General features: G+C 42.6%; 1 protein-coding gene across 3 annotated transcripts in view; it reads left to right on the top strand.

Moving 5' to 3' along the window:
* Positions 1 to 21,439, top strand: part of RBPMS2 (RNA binding protein, mRNA processing factor 2) — a 193,118-nt gene that overhangs the window by 83,246 nt on the left and 88,433 nt on the right. For 2 of the 3 annotated variants that reach the window (XM_086959189.1, XM_086959191.1), the window contains 4 exons: positions 4,711 to 4,749; positions 12,467 to 12,529; positions 12,922 to 13,072; positions 20,654 to 20,802. In XM_086959189.1, coding sequence (XP_086815315.1) covers positions 4,711 to 4,749; positions 12,467 to 12,529; positions 12,922 to 13,072; positions 20,654 to 20,802 — 402 coding nt within the window. The remainder of the gene's footprint in view (positions 1 to 4,710; positions 4,750 to 12,466; positions 12,530 to 12,921; positions 13,073 to 20,653; positions 20,803 to 21,439) is intronic. The other variant, XM_086959190.1, reaches the window with a different exon arrangement.

Raw genomic sequence — 21,439 nt, 5'->3', positions numbered from 1 at the left:
GTCGTTTTTACGGTTTGTTGATCTGTTTTTGCAGAGGTCTTATGAATAGCTGACAATTCAGTATTAGAGGAATGCAAGAATTCCTTTTGTGGATTTATTTAATATAGAAATGGCCTTTCTTGAAGTCAAACTAATTTATTCTGAAGATTCTTTCTTGTGTTTGAAAGGCTTTAAAAGCAACAATCTAAAATTGCTCCTAAAATTTTTATTTCTTGACGGAATGAGATGGGATTTTTTTTATTTAAAACTTTTGAGACCTCTTTTTGGGAGCTATGCCGGCTACTAAATTAATTGGGACAAATTGTTTTTTCCAGTCTCCTCCGGTCCCCTGTCCTTGCCATCCTGATGCCCAGCCCCAATGGCAAGACCGGTTTACATACCTGGGGATCCATATTACCAGAAATGAGAAACACTTCCCAGCTCGTAACTTTATTCCCCCTCGTAACTTTATTCCCCCAGTCGACTGCTTTCAGGCAGAGATGTGCCACTGGCGCGTACTGCCCCTTTCGCTGATGGGGCAGGCAGTCCTCTTTAAAATGACTCTCCCAACTATGCTCTACATTCTCCAGAACACACCTTTCAGGATCCCAGATTCCTACTTCAGCAAAATCAACTGCATCTTGAGATATTTATTGTTGGACGGAGGAAGCTCGAATCTCACTGGCAAATCTGCAGTGTGGTGCATGACTAGGGTCTGGCGGTCCCCGACCTCTGAGCCCAATATTGGGCCTCCCGGCTGACGGTGGTGAATGACTGGGTGTTTTGGGGAACGTCTGGAACCAGCATGTAGGGTAGATCACCTGGCAATGGGAAGCAGGGACTACCGGCGCTCCTGTTAGGAAAGATTCGTTCCCACCCTAGACTCAGGCAATGCAGGCATGGAAAGCATCCAAAAGGTGCCTGGGTTTTGGGTGGGACACTAACCGCAGAGACCCCACTGTGGGATAGTGACTGCCTGGGGATGTAAAAATTGTGAGCACACAGATTGCACACAATTGGAATAGAGAAATTGGGAGATGTCCAGTGAATGGGTATTCTAGTAGCGTTTGAGTTGCTGCAGGCAGAGTATGAGTATGAGCTATTCAGATACAGACAACTACAGCATGATCTGAAATGCCATCTTCCGGACTACTCCCCCATGGAAAACAGAATGATACTGGACCCTATACCCACCAAGGCAGTTTCTTAGACGTGCAGGAAGATTATAAATATTATGCTGGACTGTCTTGCCTAACTTGGAGAGGCCCGGATAGTAGATTTGGGGCCCCGAGATGACTAGGAGAGGATAGAGGTGTTGGAGCCCCAGCGAGATTGGTATAAGGGCACGGTTCACTCTGGCGCAGCTATGGATACTGAATAGGTCCTACCCCTCTAGCTCGAGTGTTAAATATGGGTCATATTGACTTGGCTGAATGCCCCTGGGGCCATGCTGAGAACATTTTACCACACATTTTGGACCTGTCCACGTATCTAAAACGTTTGGACTGAAATTGAGACCATGAAGGGAGGTAACGGGCCTGCCTACCTGTGCCACTTGAGGCCAAATGGCTGCTACTGGAAGTGTTGGTGGAAGAGAAGTGGCCCATTTATGTAAATACTTGGCTCAAAATGGCAGCAGGGCTTGGAGTAAAACCATGCTTCTTGGAATGACTGTGCCCTTGCTAACCTATATGCAGGCTGGACCTCAAACCCCAAAAAAACCAGCAACGATGCAGCTCTGGGAGGTAAACATTTAATAAACATGTGTAAAGGTGGCCCAACGGTATAAACAGTTTGTTCTAAAACTTCCATTATAAGGGCTACTAGTCAATTTTCCCATTGAGGCATCAGTAAATATCGTTCCTAGAAGAACATGGCTGTGCACCACTATTACAGTGATGGTTATGCTGATGAGTTGTGATGGTCAAAGTGGCTAGTTATGAAAGAAAAGTCTAACTCTGCCTTTTGCATAATACTGTAAGTGAAAGCACTGGCTGGACGCTTGATAAGTTTGAGTTGCAACGCTTTAACCCCACATCACCTCTGAGTAAGTCATGAACTGGTCTACTTCATGATCCTGAGTTTTAAGTGCTAAAGTTGTGTTCTTGGTGATTATCTTTAAGCTACAAAGTAATGGAAAACCTCAGGTTGCCAGTGGTAAATCTACTTGTGAAAAGCTGAGCACAGTATACGGTCTGCCCTGGGACTCTTGGAAGAAGACCCCATACATATCCATTGTGTTAGTCTTATATTCTCAATCCCAGATTTACAGGACCAAGACCATCTAGGACTGACCAAGTGCCTCTATACAGGCCAAGCATTTCCAAAGCAGACAGTCCTGTCCGAGCACATGCCAACCCAGTGTCTTCACAGAATGCATGGTCCAAAATGCATCTGTGCGCCTTACCCATCAAACTCCAGTCACTACTGTGGTATAAAATTACTAGACCCTACCTGTAATACAGATCTTCCTGTTACTTCATACCACATTATTTTAAATATTATGTATGCCTCTTTGCACATGCCCTCTCAAACTGCTGACCTTTAGAATCCAGCAGTCTTTGTTTTTTTTGCGGTTGCCAAGAGTCTTTTCTACAAGCATTTGGCCAGTCTACTGGCGTTTAAAGCGTCCGCTATGTCTGCTAGAACATACCCGCTTGACACATGCGAATAAACCCTGACTCGTGGCACAGTTTGGGATGTCTGCCTGCACTCGACATATGCCCCTCACTGCTCAATGTCTGTGGCACTGGGAGAACGAATCTTTAGAAACTATGCACGTAACCATTGCTAGGAAATACCAATGTAACACGTGCAGACTTGCAGGCATATGCCTTTGGGAATAACTGACTTCAAGCGTTGTTTTTATTGCCGTAGAAGAATAGCTGCTGGAAGCGCCTGAGCGGTGGGTCTGCAAGTGCATAAACTGCTGACTTTTAAGTCGGCTTTTGCTTCATGATTGTTCTGATCTTGTGATTAGCTTGAAAGTAGCATGGTAAATGTTTTTCCTGGCCCCTCCTTTGTAAGAAGTAGCTGACAAACGTGTCACTGAATCCAAACTCCAAAAATCGCTTTTGTTACATCTCCAAATAACTAGTTATTTTACGTGACATTTTCATAATCAAAGCAATATAACAAATTAACAGGACTGATTGTTTTATGGACAACTAATTTCCAGACTTACACTCATGAAACTGGAGGTCCTATTCCCAGGTAAATTCCCAGGTAAATGTTGGCAAAAAGTTGATCAAATCCTATTCATGATGCTTTTTAAGGTTTTGCTACACGGTTTTAAAAATTTGGGGGCTGACACTTCAGAAATCCCCATTGCGTCCAATTTCCAAATGATTAATATAGTACTGGTATGATGTGAATGTTTGGACGCAGAGCTAGGTTAAATGAGTGCTAAGCTTTGTAACCTAAATTCAATTGCCTACTGCTTCAGTTTCGAAACAAAATGTATTTCATGTCTATTCCCATACAAGTTTGGAGAAACCTCCTGCTTCTCCAAGATGATTGTGATTGTGATTGGTAGTGGTTAGTCAATATCCGTGATACTTGAGAAATTCACCTGAAGTAAGGCTGCTAGCAAGCAACTGTTTAAAGGGTTAAGGGGGAGATGGTGGTCACAAGTTGCACCGCATACACCTTTGCTCCATAAGAGTTCTGGAGCTATATCTACTACATTTAGTGGGTAATAAAAGGAACCCAAGAAAACGTGTTAATACAGACACATGTTAGTGTAAAGGTAGCTGTGTGGGTGAAGGTAGCTCCTAAATCTTTCTTTTTGGGGGGGGAGGGCTGTCCTATTAATCTGTTCATGCAATCACAAAGGCAGACCTGGTCTACCTTCTATTTTAAATGCAATTCGTTCCTTGGCTTCGTTAATCAGAACTAAAATCCTATCTCTGTACTAAGATCCACTATCTGGCCACTGGGTGTAGTAACACTACTCCCATTTAAATTGAGGTCCACTTTACTTATGAAATGTGATGCACATGTCATACAAGTGGGCAATAAAGGATAAGGTAGATGTATTACTCTGGGTATGGTCAATTAAAGGTACTGTTCACTTTAGAAACAATAGATGTTTGGTATTTAATATTTACCTGTACTGTTTGTGTGTGAGCATTCTTCTGGGCGATCTACCAAACCTACTTTGTAGTAAAGAATAGTCCTAGAGTAATCTTACAATTACCTGTTTTGAAAGCATGCCTACCCCCCTGTGAAAGTCTACTTGGCTGAAGTGTCGTTATCCTGTTCAAATAACAGGATCATGGTTTACACAAGTTATCCTATTTACCTATTGTCCATTTTTATAGATTTATGGACTAGAAAATGCGAAATATTAGCTATCCATGGTTATTCTAGTTTGTGTGAACTGAGAGCATGACTCCAATTTTGTATATTCAACCTATTTATACAGAATGACTGAACAATAGTTATTAGATTGTTACACTGAACAGAGCTGTACAATGCCTTTTTAGAATAGTTGTCATTGGTGAAGCATTTTCACTAAAGCTTTCATAATCCTCTAGGTCACAGTACCACAACTGTATAAAATGTCCATAGTTTACATGTCTAAAATAGAGTAAATGTGGCCAATAAAATAAGGTAAATGTAGCCAAGGAGGTCCAATCTGACTAGAGATGACTGTTTAGAGCTTTAAGTTGCATTCTACTTTCCTCGTTTGGGATTATTTTTTTCAATACCTGCTTTTCTTTTCCACAGGGTTATGAAGGATCCTTAATCAAGCTTACCTCAAAACAGGTAGTTCCTAAACAATAGATACTATGCATGTTTTTTATGTGTTTAGGAATAAATTACTGCGAGTGAAATCAATGCTCTTCATTGAGATGGGTCATGCGTCTGTCTCCCTTTAGAGTGAAGATGGATGTTTGCTTTCCACTCTTTACGAGGGAATTCGCCAACTATTTTAGACTTCCATGAATTCTGTATCCCACTAGTAAATTGGGCACCCAAAAAGGCCTAATGCCTTCTAAAAGCATGTGAAGACTTGTGGTGGTCTATCTATAAAATAAACAGTAGAAAAAATGATTAACCAAGTGGCCTAAAATGCCTGCACAAAACAGCTATGCTGTAACTTGTTTCTAATACCAGATTTGGACTAGAAATTGTTTGCAGGCCAGGAAGTTAATACCTTGAAGCCTCTGACCTCCAATAACTTCATCTTCTGCACACCCTCACCGTTCATGCACAGAGCGGCTTGTGCTTTGCAATAATGTGTGCTTATTAATGCACTGCCTTACTTGGGAGAATATGTATAGAAAGAACGAATATTCCAGTATTTTACCAACACTAACCTCCATACTGTTTTTTCTGTATTGCTCCCCCTAAAAATCTAACCTATAGAATTGTATTATACAAAACATTTATCTATTTTATATTAAAGTATTTACATTGTGTTCATGTAAAATCAACAACCTCTTTAATCTGATTTTAAAACCTAGATCTGAACGAGAAGAAAACCAGTTACTTACCTGTAACTACAGTTATCCAGTATTGGTATCTTTCATAGATTCACATGCCTGAATCATTCCCCGTCGCCGAGTCGGGTGTCCCACTGTAATAATACATATAAAAGAAGTGCCTTAGAATAAAAGTGTAGTAGGCTGACAAGACAGTAGGCCCAAAGCTTAGTAGCATATCTACCTCATTATATGAAAGAGCTGAAAATAGCTCCAACCAATCAGGTGCCAGCACTCTCTAGCCCCTTCCCAGCAGAGGCAGTTCTCCTCTGATTTTCTTAGCTTAAGTGAGAAGTAGGTATTCCCATTAGAGAACTGTCCTGTCGGGGAGGAGGGTGGGTGCATGTGAATCTATGAAAGATACCAATACTGGATAACTATAGTTACAGCTAAGTAACGTGTTTTCTTATCCAGTATTGGGGTATCTTTCACAGATTCACATGCCTGAATCTGAATAGCAAGCAGTAAGCCTAATGTAGTTTGCGGAAGGTGGGAGACCAAGCGTCAATCTACATATCCCCACATATCCGGAAGGTTATAGAGCAGTAGAATATGTAAATACATATAAATTCAGAAACCTGAAATGAAATAGTCAGATAACCTACTTCATATTAAACAGTATTTGACCACCAGAAACATTACAGTGAATATGATTATACTCGTACATCATAAATGCAATAAGACATTTAAAGTCTAACCTTAATGAAAGATGTTGAACAGCTTGTCCCACTGCTGCATCGTCCTGCTACGCAGATTGTAAGCAGTAGTGCTTCATGAACGTGTGGACACTTTTCCATGTCGCAGCACGACAAATGTTCTCCAGTGTGACCCCAGCAAATAAGGCTGTAGAAGCCGACATAGTTCTGGTGGAATGTGCTTTCACCTTTCTGAGCAAAGGTTTGTTGCCTTTATCATGGCAAAATTGTATGACAGAAGAAAACCTTCTGGCTACCGTTGCTTTTGTCACGGCTTGTCCCATTATGGCTTGACCATAAGCGATCAACAGCTGATTCGATTTTCTTATATCCTTAGTTCTTTGAAGGTAGAACTTCAAGCAACGTTTCACATCAAGAGTGCAAAGCATTTTCTGCCGGTGTAACTGGATCCGGGAAGAAGGTCTTTAGCTTTAATGGTTGGTTCAGGTGGAATTGAGACGGTACCTTGGGAATGAATTTTGGATTTGTTTGCAAAGTAACGGAATCCTTAGAAAAATGTAGGAAAGGTTCCGGAATTGTGAAAGCCTGGATTTCACTAACCCTCCGGGCTGAAGTGAGCTAATAAAAGCCACCTTCCAGGTTAAAAAATGTAGTTCATCCTTGTGAATTGGTTCAAAAGGTCTCATTTGAGATAAAACTGTATTGAGATCCCATGGTGGAGGTGGAGGTAGAATTGGAGTAAAAGCTCGAAATAGCCCTTTTAGAAATTGTTTGATAAGTGACAACCAGAGTGATGACTTGTTAGAACTTTCTGAATCTAGAAATCGCAGCGAGATGGACTTCAATAGATGAGAATACTAGACCTGCTTTAGCTAGTGATAGTAAATAGGGAAGTATATCCTCTGGTGGGGCCTGAAGTGGATGCACATTATTTGTTTCGACCAATGACAGAAGCGCTTCCATTTAAAGTGGTACGTTTTGATAGTACTTTGGGAGCGGGCTTTAGATAGAATATCTCTACAGTCCTGAGAAATTCTGAGATCTTAGAAATTCTGAGATCTTAGAATTCTAAGAAGTCAGGAGCCAGACGTGCAAGTGAAGTGATTGAGGATCCGGACGATGTTGTGACAACAGAAGTAACTCTTGGAACCAATACTGCCTCAGCCAGCGAGGAGCAATTAGGATAAGACTGCAATGTTCCCTCCATCTTTTGCAGAACACTCAGAATTAATGGTATCTGGAGGGGGGGGGTGGAAGCTTATGCATAAATCCCTGACCATCGCATGGACAGGGCATTCCCTCTTGATCCCCGTTGAGGTAATCTGCTGGCGTAATAAAGGCATTTGCTGTTCTGTTGCAAACAGGTCTAGAGTTTGTGTGCCCCACATTCGGAAGATCCTGTTCACCTGTACTTGTTCTAACTCCCACTCGTGGCAACCTGTGAGATCTGCTGAGGTTGTCTGCTAGAGAATTCTGAGTTCCTTTGACATGCTCCGCACTGAGGGTTATGTCATGCTTGATAACCCACTCCCACATCTCTTGAGCTTCCTGCGATAGGGAGAGACACCTCGTCCCCCCTTGCTTGATGTAATACATGCTGGTGGATTTGTCCGTACGCACCTGCACTGAGGAGTTTGCAATTCTCTGAAGGAATGCTTGCAGAAAGAAAAATGGCTCTCATTTCGAGACTGTTGTGCTTTTGCTGATATTGTTGAGACCATCGTTCCTGAATTTAAAGGTCTTGGAGGTGTCCTCCCCACCCCTCCATAGATGCGTCCGTGGTCAGGACAAACTCTGAGAAAGTGGCCAGGAACGTGAGACCCGGAGACAGATTGCTTCTTTTTGACCACCAGTGCAGAGCCTGTATCATTCGTGTGGTCACCTTTATGGAATCGTTGAATGACCCTCCGGCCTGCTGCCATTGTCAGTGCCGCTCTTCTTGCAGCGGTCTCATCCGGAGTCTTGCAAGCGGGACTAAACTTATCGCCGAAGAGCACATCCCCAGAAGAGAAGCGAATGTTCGGACAGAAACAGGCTGACTTTTTTCTTGAAATTAACCTTCCCAGGCTTTGTAACTTGGTCTGGCAATCCTGTGACAAGAACACTTTGCATTGTTGGGTGTCTAGTGTTGCTCCCAGAAAGGTTAGAACTTGGAGGGGTTGCAACTGTGACTTGTTGGCATTGAGAGTAAGTCCCTGATTTGAGAATAGATGAAAGCAACTTTTTACTGTTTTGATGGACCCTTGAGCAGCCAATCGTCTAGGTATGGGAAGACTTGTATTCCCTGAGGCCTCAGTGTGGCAGAGACTGGAGCTAGGCATTTTGGGAATATTCTTGGTGGTGATTTCAGCCTGAATGGGAGCACCTTGAATTGAAAGTGGACGCCAGCCACCATGAATCGTAGGTATTTGGGATTTATAGGGATATGGAAGTAAGCGTCTTCAAGTCCAGAGAAGCCATAAAGTCCCCTTTGTTGAGGTAGCTCAACACATCTGCTAACGTCACCATCCGAAAACTGTTTCTTCAGAAACTTGAGTCTGCGCAATTCGAGAATCTGGCGCCACTCCCCCGATTTATTTATATTTAATTTTATTTTTTTAATATTCATTTCTTTTCCTTATGAGCGAATAGAGAGTAGAATCTCTTTTCCTTTTTGTGAGACTGGAACTCTTTCTATCATTTTTGTGGAACATGTTTAAAGCTTCTTTGAACAGTAAGTGAAGACTAGGGGCAGGGTGACCCTTGGGGGGGTGGGGGGGTGTAGGTGGTTTATTTAAGAACTCCAGAGTGTGCCCTCTTTGAACAAGGTCGAAGACCCACTGATCTGATGTGGTGGTCTGCCATTGTTGGAGAAAGGCTGAGATCTTCGCGCCCACAGGGAGGAGAGAAGGTACGACTGGCGTCCGGCAAAGCTCATTGTCGATTGAGTCACGGCCTTAATTGCTCTATCACCGGTGTCCACCTTGACGAGAAATTGCTTGAAGATGATTGCCTGTACTAAGACTAGTAATAAGGCTGTTTATATTGAGACTGGTATTGTCTGTTTTGCTGATTGTGGTAATTTCCCCCCGAGGAAAATCCACAACCCCTTGATCCTCTGAAAGATCCTCTTATACTGCAGGGTACCCTGCGACTTAGCCGAGTCAGTCTTGATGATCAATAAAGTGTCATCTATATGCTTACCAAAGAGTGATTCGCCATCGTAAGCCTCATCTAATATTTTAGTCTGTACCTCAGGTCTAAAAGAGGTTGCTTTGAGCCATCCCTGGCGTCTGAGAACAGCAGCTCCTGCTAGCTGCCGCAAGTTAGTGTTTGCAATATCTAAGGCGCAGTCAAATATTTCTGATGCAGCCTGTTCTCCTTCGAGCACTATCTTTCGTGCTTCCTGCTGGCGATCTTCAGGTATCGGCTCTAAGAATTCCGATAACTCTGACCACATCTGGCGGTCATATTGTGCCAAAATTGCCAGAGAATTAGCTGCCTTGATGGATGATGCAGCATTGGTGGAGAATTTCTTTCCTATCCAGTCCAATCGTTTGCCCTCTTTATCTGGCGGAGTTGAGATTGGGGTAGACTGATTTTTTTTTTACCTCTGTGCGGCCTGCGAAATTACAGAATCAGTTTGCGGGTGACCCACCAGACAAGATGGGAGTATCTGGTGGTGCCTGATTTTTCGATTCGAGGAATGACTGCAGGAAGAGGCAGGCGTCTTCATAATCTTAAGACCTTCCTTCCAGATAAAATCTATAATTGGTATAGCCCTAGTGATATTCCTATACCCTTCTTTAAAGTCGTGAAGAAAACAATCAAACTGCTCAATAGTGACCAAGTTCAAACCGCACAGCAGCCCTTTGCATGATATTATGAAAGCCGCCAATATCCTCAGGTTCGTCAGATGGTTGCGGTATAGGAGGCGAAGGCATGGGGATTACATATTCATCCCAAGGATCTCCAGGCACATTAGGCCAATGGGATGTTTTTAATTGAAAATGGGTGTACATAATAGGCGATGTTTAAGACACTTGAGGTAACACAGACCAAGATTTCACAGGTGGACTTTGGTCATAAAAGGACTCTTCGTCGACATGGGCCTTTTGACCAAAGGTGCAACAGCCAACTGTCATTGATGGGCTCGTCAATCGTCTTTGACTGTGGTGCCATCGATGGGCTCTTTGTTGACGAGGCAGTCGTCTACGGGGTTGCCGTCGACTGGGCAGTCGTCAACTGGGTAGTTGTCGACTGGCTCTTCGATGGACGTGCCATCAACTGGCTCTTTGGCAACAATCTTTGACGTCGATGGGCTCTTCGTCGACTAGGACTTCGACGTCGACAGGGTTTTCGTCGACTAGGACTTCATTGATGGTACTGTCGTCGACTGGATTGACGTAGACTAGGTCATCAACAGTGATTTTGATGGAGTGACAGATTCTTTAACCCCAGAAGTTTTCTTAGAAGCAGAAACTTTTGATGACATAATAGGTTATAGCTTTTGTAGAGACCGTAGATGAGGAACTTGAAGTAGTAGAAGAAGACACTGTGTGAGAAGACACCTGAGAGCCTTGACCTGGGTTTTACTCACTGTTTTAGTAGCTGAAGATTTGGTAGACTGGCGGAGAGAAATGTGATCCAGAAGGAGGTGAGGAAGACTTTGTGTGTTATGAAGCTCAGAGTTTGAGGTTTCCTCCTCTCAGGACAAGAGGTGTCTCTGGATCTGGCTCTTTTGTTAAAAGTAGAGGCCCTGTCCTCCTCATCCATAGACTATTTGAGCCATGAATCTCTTGCCTCCCTGTCCCTGATGGTCTTGGCAGGGAAGGTTCGACAAATCCTACAATCCTTTACAATGTGATTAGGATGTAGGCAGTAGATGCAGTCTTTATGCTGATCTACATGGACCCTCTTCTTATCAAAGGTCCTGCAAGCCTTGAAGAGAGCTTTCTTTTCAGACATCCTAAAGGAACAAAGAAGAAAAACTGAGTAGAAACTTAGGGAGACTCCCTTCCACACGACGTGCGGTGAAAATCTGAGGAGAACTGCCTCTGCTGGGGAGGTTCTAGAGGGTGCTGGCATCTGATTAGTTGGAGCCATTTTCAGCTATTTTTCAAATAATGAGGTAGATAGGCCTTTGGGCCTTTTGGGCCTACTGTCTTGTCAGCCTACTATTTTATTCTAAGGCACTGCTTTTATATGTATTACCGTGGGACTCCGGCCTCGGCAACGGGGAATGATTCAGGCATGTGAATCTATGAAAGCTATCCCAATACTGGATTAACCCTCATGCTCTACTGGTTACTTAATCCAATCATGTCCCGTTATTTAATTTGAGAAAATGATTCTATTCTGATTTTAAATAGTTTTCGTCTAGTGAGCATCCACAAAAGCATGTATGTTTCAGTGCCCGCTCTGATGGAATGAGTTAACTATTTTTCTAGCTAATCCTTTAGCTAAAGGTGGTTAAAGGCATATGTTAACTCCCGTGGCTGTCCACCTTCATTTTTGAGGGTTTTTGTTTCTGCCACACCTTCACTGCAAGATGACTTGATATTAAGGATAAATGCTACACCTTGGTCAGTTGTAAATGTTTTCTAACTGAAGATATTCCATTTTCCCAATCTGAAACTTAAACTACTCTGCAACAAAACGCCCACGTTTTTTTTATAGCCAGATTACTAACTGGCATCTCATTAATGTAAACTGTTTCAAACCAGTAAGGTATCCAAACTTTAAACCACCGCAGCATTTGAAGAATTCAACATGTCTTAATTGGGGAAGGGGGATGGCAACATGGGAAGCCCCACGTTACTTCTGAAAGTGTATTTCAAAGCCCTATTTTCTATTCATCCAGGATTTGCTTAAACCTTGCCTTGTGCCCCCCTTCCCATAACCATGTGGTGAATCCTAACCAACACTGTAGCGATGGGCATCATGGTGGGAGTTTTAACGAACAAGTTCGTAGCAAGTCTAATCATGCTATAACTGAGGTGGTTTTTGCTGATCCATGCAAATTAAGTAACAGGCATGAAGTTCTTCTGGCCAGCTATTTTGTGGCCACATGAAGAGTTGTGGTGTCAGCGGCCAGGGCGGCTGACTCCAGAGCATGGGGCTCACGGTTCGATCCCCAGAGTCAGATCAACTTAGCATCATGTGACTCTGGGCAATAGCTCACTATGCCTCCCATTACAGGTGATTAGTTCCCACTTCACAAATACCGGGTGTGACTGCATGCAATGTGGTAAGGTGCAAGCTTTTTTATAAAAAAATGTACCTTGGTAGAATGCTTAAAATATTTTGATATCTTCCAGTGGTTTTGCAGACTAAAAGTAAGTTGAAAATTTTGTTTTTTAGCCTGTTGGATTTGTTACCTTTGACAACCGTGCTGGTGCAGAAGCAGCCAAGAATTCCTTAAATGTGAGTACTTCTAGGGGCATTTAAAAAAAGCAAGTTGATAGCCATGTAGGGATAAAGTTGTTGTCGTATGAAAGATGCCCCCACACCCTTCATAAACCTGAATGTAGGAAACAAGGGCATGGGTTTGGATCCATATCTTAAATTAACCAAATATTCAGGTTAAAGCTGGTTTTAACCAAATATTCAGGTTAAAGCTGATTTTAAAAGATCAGGAAGCTGTGCTTGCTCTCATGTATCAAAGCTGACTAAGGTATAACTGTTCTAGAGTACAAAAAGCACCTCATTCACGTAACCATGCAATACAAGTGGATATTGCATCACACCTAACAGGTGCAGCAAAAAAGGGCCAAGAAGTTGCATTTGAAATTAACTCTTACATGTTCTCTTTTCAGGGCATCCGCTTTGATCCAGAGAACCCACAAACCCTGCGGTTAGAATTTGCAAAAGCTAACACCAAGATGGCCAAGAACAAGCTAATGGGTACTCCAAATCCCACCAATATGCACCCTGCCCTTGGCGCACACTTTATTGCACGGGACCCATGTAAGTCTAGTTTGCGCTTGTTCTCTGCATGCACAGGTTGCTAGCATGGATCAATAAATGCAAAATTGAGAGCCTAGTGCTAAGAATACAAAGTGCTGTATCTTCTGATTGTATAGCATTTTTTGGATGCGCAGTGTTTGTATAAGAATTCATCTTATTGTGGCGAGGGTAACATGGAAGTCGCCAACCGTTTCAGGTTGCATGTAATGTACATACTCACTAAGTGCCTCTTATTTAAATGACTATTAAATTGTAGCTGTAGGCTTCTTTGTAGTCATTTGTATTGAGTTGGTGAAAAGAATTGCTAGATCATCTTTTAAGGTGCACTAGAACTTTCGTATGTTTATATCCCTTATTTTTTTTTTTTACTTTTTTATACCTAGTAGGCACTTACTGCAGCTTTATTTAGCACAAAGTAAGCCGGTTCTGAGTAGAAGTAATGGTGAAAGTTTGTACTTTATTTTATTTTTTTATCCGATGATTACCAAGTAAGTTTCAGAATTTGTTGCCAGGCAATTCTATCAAAGCATGGGATAATGAACGTGCAGAGTATAAAATAGTGGTGTGCATTCCTTTAGATCATGGAATTACCTTTAAACTAACAAAAGATCTAGTGAACAATGGACCTACAGGCCACATGAAGTATACAATTTCGTATAGTTTCATTAAGATAAAAGTATGAAAACTGACAATCTAACGGTATAGTGTAATTCTTTTCTTGCTCATGAAAGGGCATTATGATTTGAATATGGCTGCTGAAATATGATCCTCAATCCAACTTTTTGTGATCTGATCGCTTTGGGAGTCAGTCCCATCATAACTGGAGCATTAAACACTCATTCCCGGATACAACGTCTTTACTGATCAATCAGAGTTTGCCTGTGAAACCAATGACGTGTTCCCATTTCCAAAACCTGAGCTTTACATTTGTTAAAAAGAAGCAAATGTAAATGTTGGGAGTAAGATCAGCGATGCTGGCTAAGTATAGGAGTGTGAAATGTTGGCTTACCATAGCACCTAGGTAAATACAATGAAGGGTTTGCGTGGTGGCTTCAGCAATTATAAATCAAGTCCTGTGATGCCTTCAACGTTTTTGTAGTCTAAAGGTCTGCGTGAATACTTTACAAATGTTGGGCGTAGCAGGAAATGGGATGGATAGTATTGTTGGAGCTACCATAGTGTGCCTTAAGTCGTTATTTAAGTGCTCGTGTTATTTTAAGATCTAAAGTTGAGTGGCTGTAAGCACATGCAGATTTTCACAATTACTTACGTTTCAATAGCCGTATTTTGACAGTCAGGATCGTCTGATTTCAATAATTTCTATAAGAACAGTACCTGTAGACTTCTAAAGCACAATGTGTTGTCTCAAATTAATTTCTGTACATGTAAACCAGCTTGTTAATGCTAACTTTAATGTTGATCATTTTTGTGTAATTTTGCAGAATTGTCCCCGTTGGGTCTGTCCAATGTGATTGCACAGTGGTTAGTACCTAGGAGAATGTTTGTGCCACTAACTAGTTGAGGCTCCTCTTCCATTGCCTGCACTACAGTGGACGCATTTGCAGACAGTGCTATGGAAGAATGCAACACCCAAAACTTCATTACTTATGTTTTTGTAATAATGCTTCTCTCTATTTGATTTTTAGCTGCCACACTGATAATTTTGTATTTTGCTCAATCACTTGTCAAGCTTTGGAGTATTTCGTTGCAAGAGGACTAGACATTGTGCATCTCTTTTGAAACGCAAGGTGCCTATGCACATGCAGCCGTTCTGTGCACTTCTTGCTCTGCTCTTGTTTATTACTGACCTCCCGCAAATTTTAGTTATAACCTGGAGTCGATTATTGCTTAATCGCATGCTTTAAAGGGTTCTCTGGGATGTCAAAACTTTTTTGTAGCAAGGCGCATGCAGCATTTCTTAACTTGTGAGTTAAGAGTCGGACGCAAATTCTTTTCTGCCATGGGTATACGTTAAGGTTTTATGCCTATGCTCCTAGAATGAACTCTGCAGAATGCCTGAATTTTTTTTCTCTCCAAATTTGCCACCACCCCGACAAGTTGCAAACCTGATGTTTTTTATAAACTCAAGTCACTGCAAAGCTGTTTGGAATCGTGAAAAATACTTCCTTTAATGGAAGTGAGCTTAAACAGCAAAAATCCCAGGCGAAAATAATGGAAGAAAGCTATCGTTCATTTACATATCGATGTAGGCTACCTCTCAGGAAAGGCAGTTCTGATTATTCACATAGGCCCAAATGGGTCCGCTCCAGTTTTGTCCAACCCTCCTGAAAGGCAATTTTTTAAAGAACTTTATTCACAGCTGTATTATCGAAAAATGAGCAGTACAGTAAATAGTGACAGTACAACAGCCGGTTTTTGTATTTTCACCCCTATGGATATCTCCATTTTACAATAGCGACATCTGCATTAAACATTATTAATACACAACACTTGTCGCATAATTCTCTAAACATCTGCATCATGAGAGAATACAGTAACCTTGATCAAACATCCCGCCGCCCACCCACCACCCCCACCCTCTCACGTTCTTGAACTTCTCGTCTCCTGGCGGTACAGTAGTGGTTACAATCTAAAAAGAAACTTGGGCCCCTCCGGCTATCTTGGGCGCTAATGTATGCTGCATCATGGGGTGTTATAGTGAATGGTGTGAAGGAATATGGGGTACTGTCTCCCGGCACACTATAGTGACCTCTCATATTTAATCCTCACGCCAGTTGTCAGCTGCCTGTGTTGGGTCCTCACTCTCCAGTGTAATGAGCATAGCCTCTCATTCCTGGGAGATGGGGAATTTCCAGAGGCCTTGTGTTTCTTCCCTCCGAAGTGTCGTCCCCTCCTCCCTCCCCCACTTAAGCACTTCTGCCTGCCATAGGTGCGTCTCAGGTGGCCTGGGAGATTTCCATCTCATCGTTATTGTCCTGAGTGCTAATAGTAAAGCCAGGTCTAGTAATTTCAATTGGGCCCTCAGTGCCTTAGGTCTTCTGCGCGACACCAGTAGACAGTACAGTGCTTCTTACGGCACCAGGAGGTTCGTGATAGTTCTCAGTGTCCGGCACACCCCTAACCAGTACTCTAGGAGCCGTGGGCATGACTACATCATGTGAAGGAGCCCTGCCTCGTCCGCACCAAAGCGCGGGCAATTATAGGGAGAGTTCAGGAACATTTTGTGTAGCCGTTTGGGGGTCAGGTATGCCCTATGCAGAACCATCCCTTGTATGAATCTGAACCGGACATTGCACGACAACCACCTGGGATGTTCTAGTATCGTAGTCCAGTCCCTTTCCGACAGGACCTGGTCTGTATCTTGCGCCCAGGTGTGCATAAGCGCAGTGAGCGAAGAATGCTTCGTGAGTAAGGAGATTATCGTCTCCGAAAAAGTCATCCACTCCACCACACCTGCCTCCTGCCATGGGCGTAGCACTCTGTCCGTAAGTCTGCCTTGTGGCGTCGGGATGCCTAACAGAGGAATGTTGGCCGCATACGCCTTAGCCGAGGACGTGTATGCTAGGGCCTTTCCGCCAAATCTGCAGAGCCGTGCGGAGTAGCGGGTGGCAATCCGCAGGGAAGCGACTCCTTGGGAGTGGTAGGGCATGCAGTTCTCCCAGTCTCAGTCTGTCAGTAGAGTAGTCTATTTCGTGAAGGTTCCGTCCCGCCGTCCAGTAGGAGAGCCACTGAAGTTGGCTGGCATAGTAATAAAGGCAATCTTTGTTAATGAGTTTTTAATCCATTCATGGAAGCACTTTAAATGGCTACCGTTTTCTCCATCAAAGACCTCCACGGCAGTTCCCCACTAGATAGGCTATTAAATGGGGCAGCAGTTGAATTGAGGCTCTTTAGGGCTCCTAAAGTAAGAAGGGAGGAAATTAACAGATCTATGTATACATCTAGTGCAAAGCTAGGCAGACAGAGCACTGCACAACCACTTGGGATTTCAATCTTTCACAATGCCCTTACATTTCAGTTAAAGTTGCTGAACATCTATATTTTAGGCACACTGATATTAAATGACTTGTCGAGGCTTTTACAATTTGCCATTTAGTGATAGAGCCAGGGCTCAAACTTAGGTTCCAAAGTTACCAACTTGGTGATTAGACCACATTCTCCATTTATGGCCTGTGCAGAATGACACTTTAGGGTCTTTACCTAGTAATGCATTTATCTAAGTTGCGGAGCAAAGGGAATGAATGGAACAATTTCTGTTGATTTCAATGCAAAGGCCTGGCTCTCCCTACTTCACATATATTAAATTGCCTGCATTCTGGGCAGTGCTGGGCTGGAAATCTTTGAATGCTGTAATGTTTCAATGGTGCCATTGTGCACGTTCAAACCCAAAAATTTCCTTTGCGACAAATGGTTTCAAATCTGTAACCTGACTTGGGGATCAGACTATCCACCAGGCAATTTTATTGTGATGTTTACTAAGGTAACTCATTCTCCATGATTAGGGAGTTTCTGAAAGTGCGTAGATCTAAATCTTTTGGAGACTTTCATCATAGGCATACATTTAAAGGGTATGCATTGACCACGCAAGGATCAAATTCAAATCCTAGTGAGTAACCGGTGCAGTTGTCAGGATATAAACTCATTGTGTCTTTACAGAGCATCACCTTCAAAGGCACAAACTTTTCCCCAGATATGTGCGCATGGGGGCTGCTCAGGATTGGGGGTTTTGTTCAGCAGAGCCAGAGGTACTTGACAGTTTTCGAAAATCTATACAAGTTTCTGTACTGGCTATAAAGCAACCAGAAAGTGATAAGAAATATCAACCGAGTTAATGTCCTTTTCAAAATTCTGGTAGAATACTAGATATTAATGTGCCCTTTTCATTCTAGGATGGCACTCTCTAGTATAGAGACTAATGCGGACTAGTGGCATGCCCAATCTCTTATTTACTAAAGTTTCTGGTCCATAAGCTGTTATGCCGCTCATGGTTGTCTGCATGTGTATGAACTAGGTTTCTTTCCCCAAGAAAGTTAATTCTTGGATGGTTCAGCAGAAATGAAAGATAAAAAGGAATGTGATTGGAATTCAGACATCCATTCCCAGATGAAACTTGGAAAGTACAATTGAGTTTCTGTCGATATGGATCTCCAGATCCTGCCGCCCAAGCGTCTGAGGTGGGATCCATGACTGGACTATGTATAGAAGATCCTCTAAGAGGTAACGCTTGCAGTTTGTCCTCTTGACCACCAAGAGTTTAGAACTTGGTTGGACTCGTTGATTTTTAACTAAGACACTGAATTTGATTCCTGGTGAAGAGCCAGGTAATGTGAAAGTCCTACTCTTGCCATTGACCAGTTAAGATGAGACCAGGATAAATGAACACACCCAGAGGACACTTTCGCTGTTAAGTGGAGTATTGGGGCCCTCTTGTCTGATTTCTGGAGTAATGAACATTCTGCCATCGGCAACTGGACGTTCTGTGACTTTTTTGCTCTGCACTGTACATTGATTATAAATACTTTGACTGCAATATTTCATTCAAGCAGCATTGAGAGTCTACCTTTGATTTGTTTGTGGGTACTGTTAAGTGATTTCCGTAAAGCACCATCACTGCTTCTTTACAAGCAATTCTCTAGACTTAGATCAGTCTTCCACAGGAGCTCTTCTGGTTTAGGAAATTCTGGGGGAAGCGGACGACGTCATCTTTGATTAGGTGTCACAAACCCTTAATCAGGCCATTTATGTTTAGGAAGATAATCAGACTTTATGTATCCTCTGAGATGCTGAAGTTGAGGACTGCATTCCCTGAAGGGACCTCTGGGAGTACTTGGCAGAACCTTGAGCAAATGTAATTGCTGCAGCTAGAACGGATTTGGTCAATCTTATTCAACGATTGGTTTCAATTCTAGATAGGGTTTTATGCATTAAAGACTCTAATGCTGTTTGAAGGGTTGCGAGGAAAATGGCATGAAGATCCCCCCTGTCATTTCTTTAATATTTCTTCAGCAGAAATGTGAACATGTTCTCCTATTGAATTGTATACTCGTAGTAAAAGTGAATTTTGGAGGTGTAGCCAAGCATTTCTACATAGACAACCATTCAGAGCTTGAGCTAGTCTGTCCTTACCAATAGTTTGCGGTCTTTGCCTCAGTGTTTGGTCTGATACCAAAGTAGAAGGAAAGCTACTTCTGGTCAATAAACCGAAGGAACATACTGCCAGTATTCTGCTTTTGGCTGCTGCAAATGCAAGGTCCTCTCTGGATGAGCCATAAGCCCTTTGCCAGGCAAAGAAGGCTTTGAAGTTTATTTTTGACTAGTCTTCGTATTCAGACAGTAAATCTCGGTATGGCTATTTCAAAGCAGGTCCTGTGAAATGTATGGGTTTAGAGACTTTCTCTTACTAGAAGGATGCTTAGCTGAATAGAAAGTGAACTTTGTTGAAACTTTTCAAGAGGCACAAATGCTAATAAAGTAGCACCTAAAGTCTACATGGGGAAATCCTCTTTTTGGTAAACATCCTTTTGCTGCTACACTTGGCATTATTACTGTAGTCTGAGGGACATAACGGACTGCCTGAGCCAACTTTTCAAATTTTTAGCATTCTGCCAAAAGGAACACCATGGCGCCTAACTGAACTTTGTAAGGTGCCTTAAAGTGTTAAGTACTGCACTCAATCTGCTTCGTGGCAGAGTCAACTTTTCTTGCTAGGGGGTATGAATGGTCATAGAGCCCAGACTTGGTTTCAAACTGATTTAATGAACTCTCATAGCTCAGCTTCCAGTAGGATGCAAAATACCTAGGCCATTTGAACTTCCTACACCACGGGCTAATAGTTTATTTCGTTGCCTCAATTAGGGCTGCACATGCACAGGACCCTTAGCACAAATGATCTTCAGTCCTCTTGGCCAACCAAACAATTGCCAATTAAAGACTTGCTAAAGTTATTTAAATAAGCCTAAAGTCTGGGCAATGAAGTATGGCAATGCAAAATTTATCTTGGTCTACAACCTAATGGAAAAACTAACCAGTCTCACTCACTGAAGATGAGACGTTGGGTTTTGGAGTGGAAGGAGGTGTAAGCATTAAGAGGCATAGGAGCCTGTCTAGCCATACATCTGGAATACAGCTTTTCATGTCTGTGGAAGACTGTATTCCTTGTTGCAGCTTGACTGGCTTCAGACGTTCTATAGCCACATGTGGTGTATGGCTTGCAGTCTCACAGTCCGCATCACTGGCTTATAAGAAACAAAGTCCCACATGATCACCCTCACTGGCCTTGTGCAGTCCAATGGAATCCACTAGATGTCTGCATCACTATTCTAATATTGTACACTGCTGGTCTCCTAGTTCTATAGCCTCACACGAAGCCCATAGAAAATGCACATCATACACAACATCACGGAGGTCTATCAGAAATCACAGTTGTAACAGTCACTCACTTGGATGTCTGGTTTGGATCATATAATAGGAGGGCAGTGGTAAATCACAAATGATCTAGTGCCCCCTGACCAGAAGTCACTAATCTGATGCTCACTTTTGCATGTATGTTGATCGGTTGGATGAGTAAAAGGACTTTTCTAGACCCATTCAAATTGCCATTTTATTTCGTTTAATGTTTAGATGACCTGACGGGAGCAGCTCTGATCCCTGCAACCCCAGAGGGCTGGGCTCCCTATCCACTATATGCCACGGAACTGGCCCCAGCCATTCCCCATGCTGCGTTCACTTACCCAGCGGCTGCTGCAGCTGCTGCCGCACTTCACGCTCAGGTGAGTTTTGCACTGCTTAACCCCAATTTTCTATGCTTACTCAAATAGACTTCTACAGATTGACAAGAATTTTGCAGTCACTTACGTTTTTTCTTCTCAATTGATATGTACTAGCTCTGATTTATGCTTTTGCTGATAGGCCTACATTGGGGCTCAAATCCAATAACAGCTGAAGGAGGCAATCTTGGAAGCTTCTGACTGCACCCCACTAGACATGACTGCAATCGAATAGACTGAAATTGTTGATACTTAAGTGTGAATTGTCTTTTGCTCAATCTGCTGGTCCCAATGATGGTGGCTCAGGCCCTCTGCCTGAGCCACGTTTCAACTCTGGGTTATTCCGGTCTGTTTTGAGGCTCTTAACTTCCAGCAAGACAATGATATGCTATTTATGCAACTTGCACGATCTGCGGCTATTTTGTAGATAATCTTTAGGTCTGTTACTGGATTTTTTTTCAGAGCGATTTTTAATTATATAGGCATCTTTTGATTTACTTCATTGCGTAAACTGCTCCTAATGTACTGCTAAACAAACCTTACCGTTTGCACCCAGTTAGCCTGGTACTAAACTGCTTAGTTTGTAAACCCAAGAAAAATATATATAAAATTAGTGGCAAATAGAAGCTGAAGTTGGAAA

The sequence above is a fragment of the Lissotriton vulgaris genome, chromosome 2_2, assembly GCF_964263255.1.
Source record: "Lissotriton vulgaris chromosome 2_2, aLisVul1.2, whole genome shotgun sequence".
NCBI classification, from domain to species: domain Eukaryota; kingdom Metazoa; phylum Chordata; class Amphibia; order Caudata; family Salamandridae; genus Lissotriton; species Lissotriton vulgaris.
Note: the sequence above shows the minus strand (reverse complement) of the source record. Positions and strands in the feature narration are given on the sequence as shown.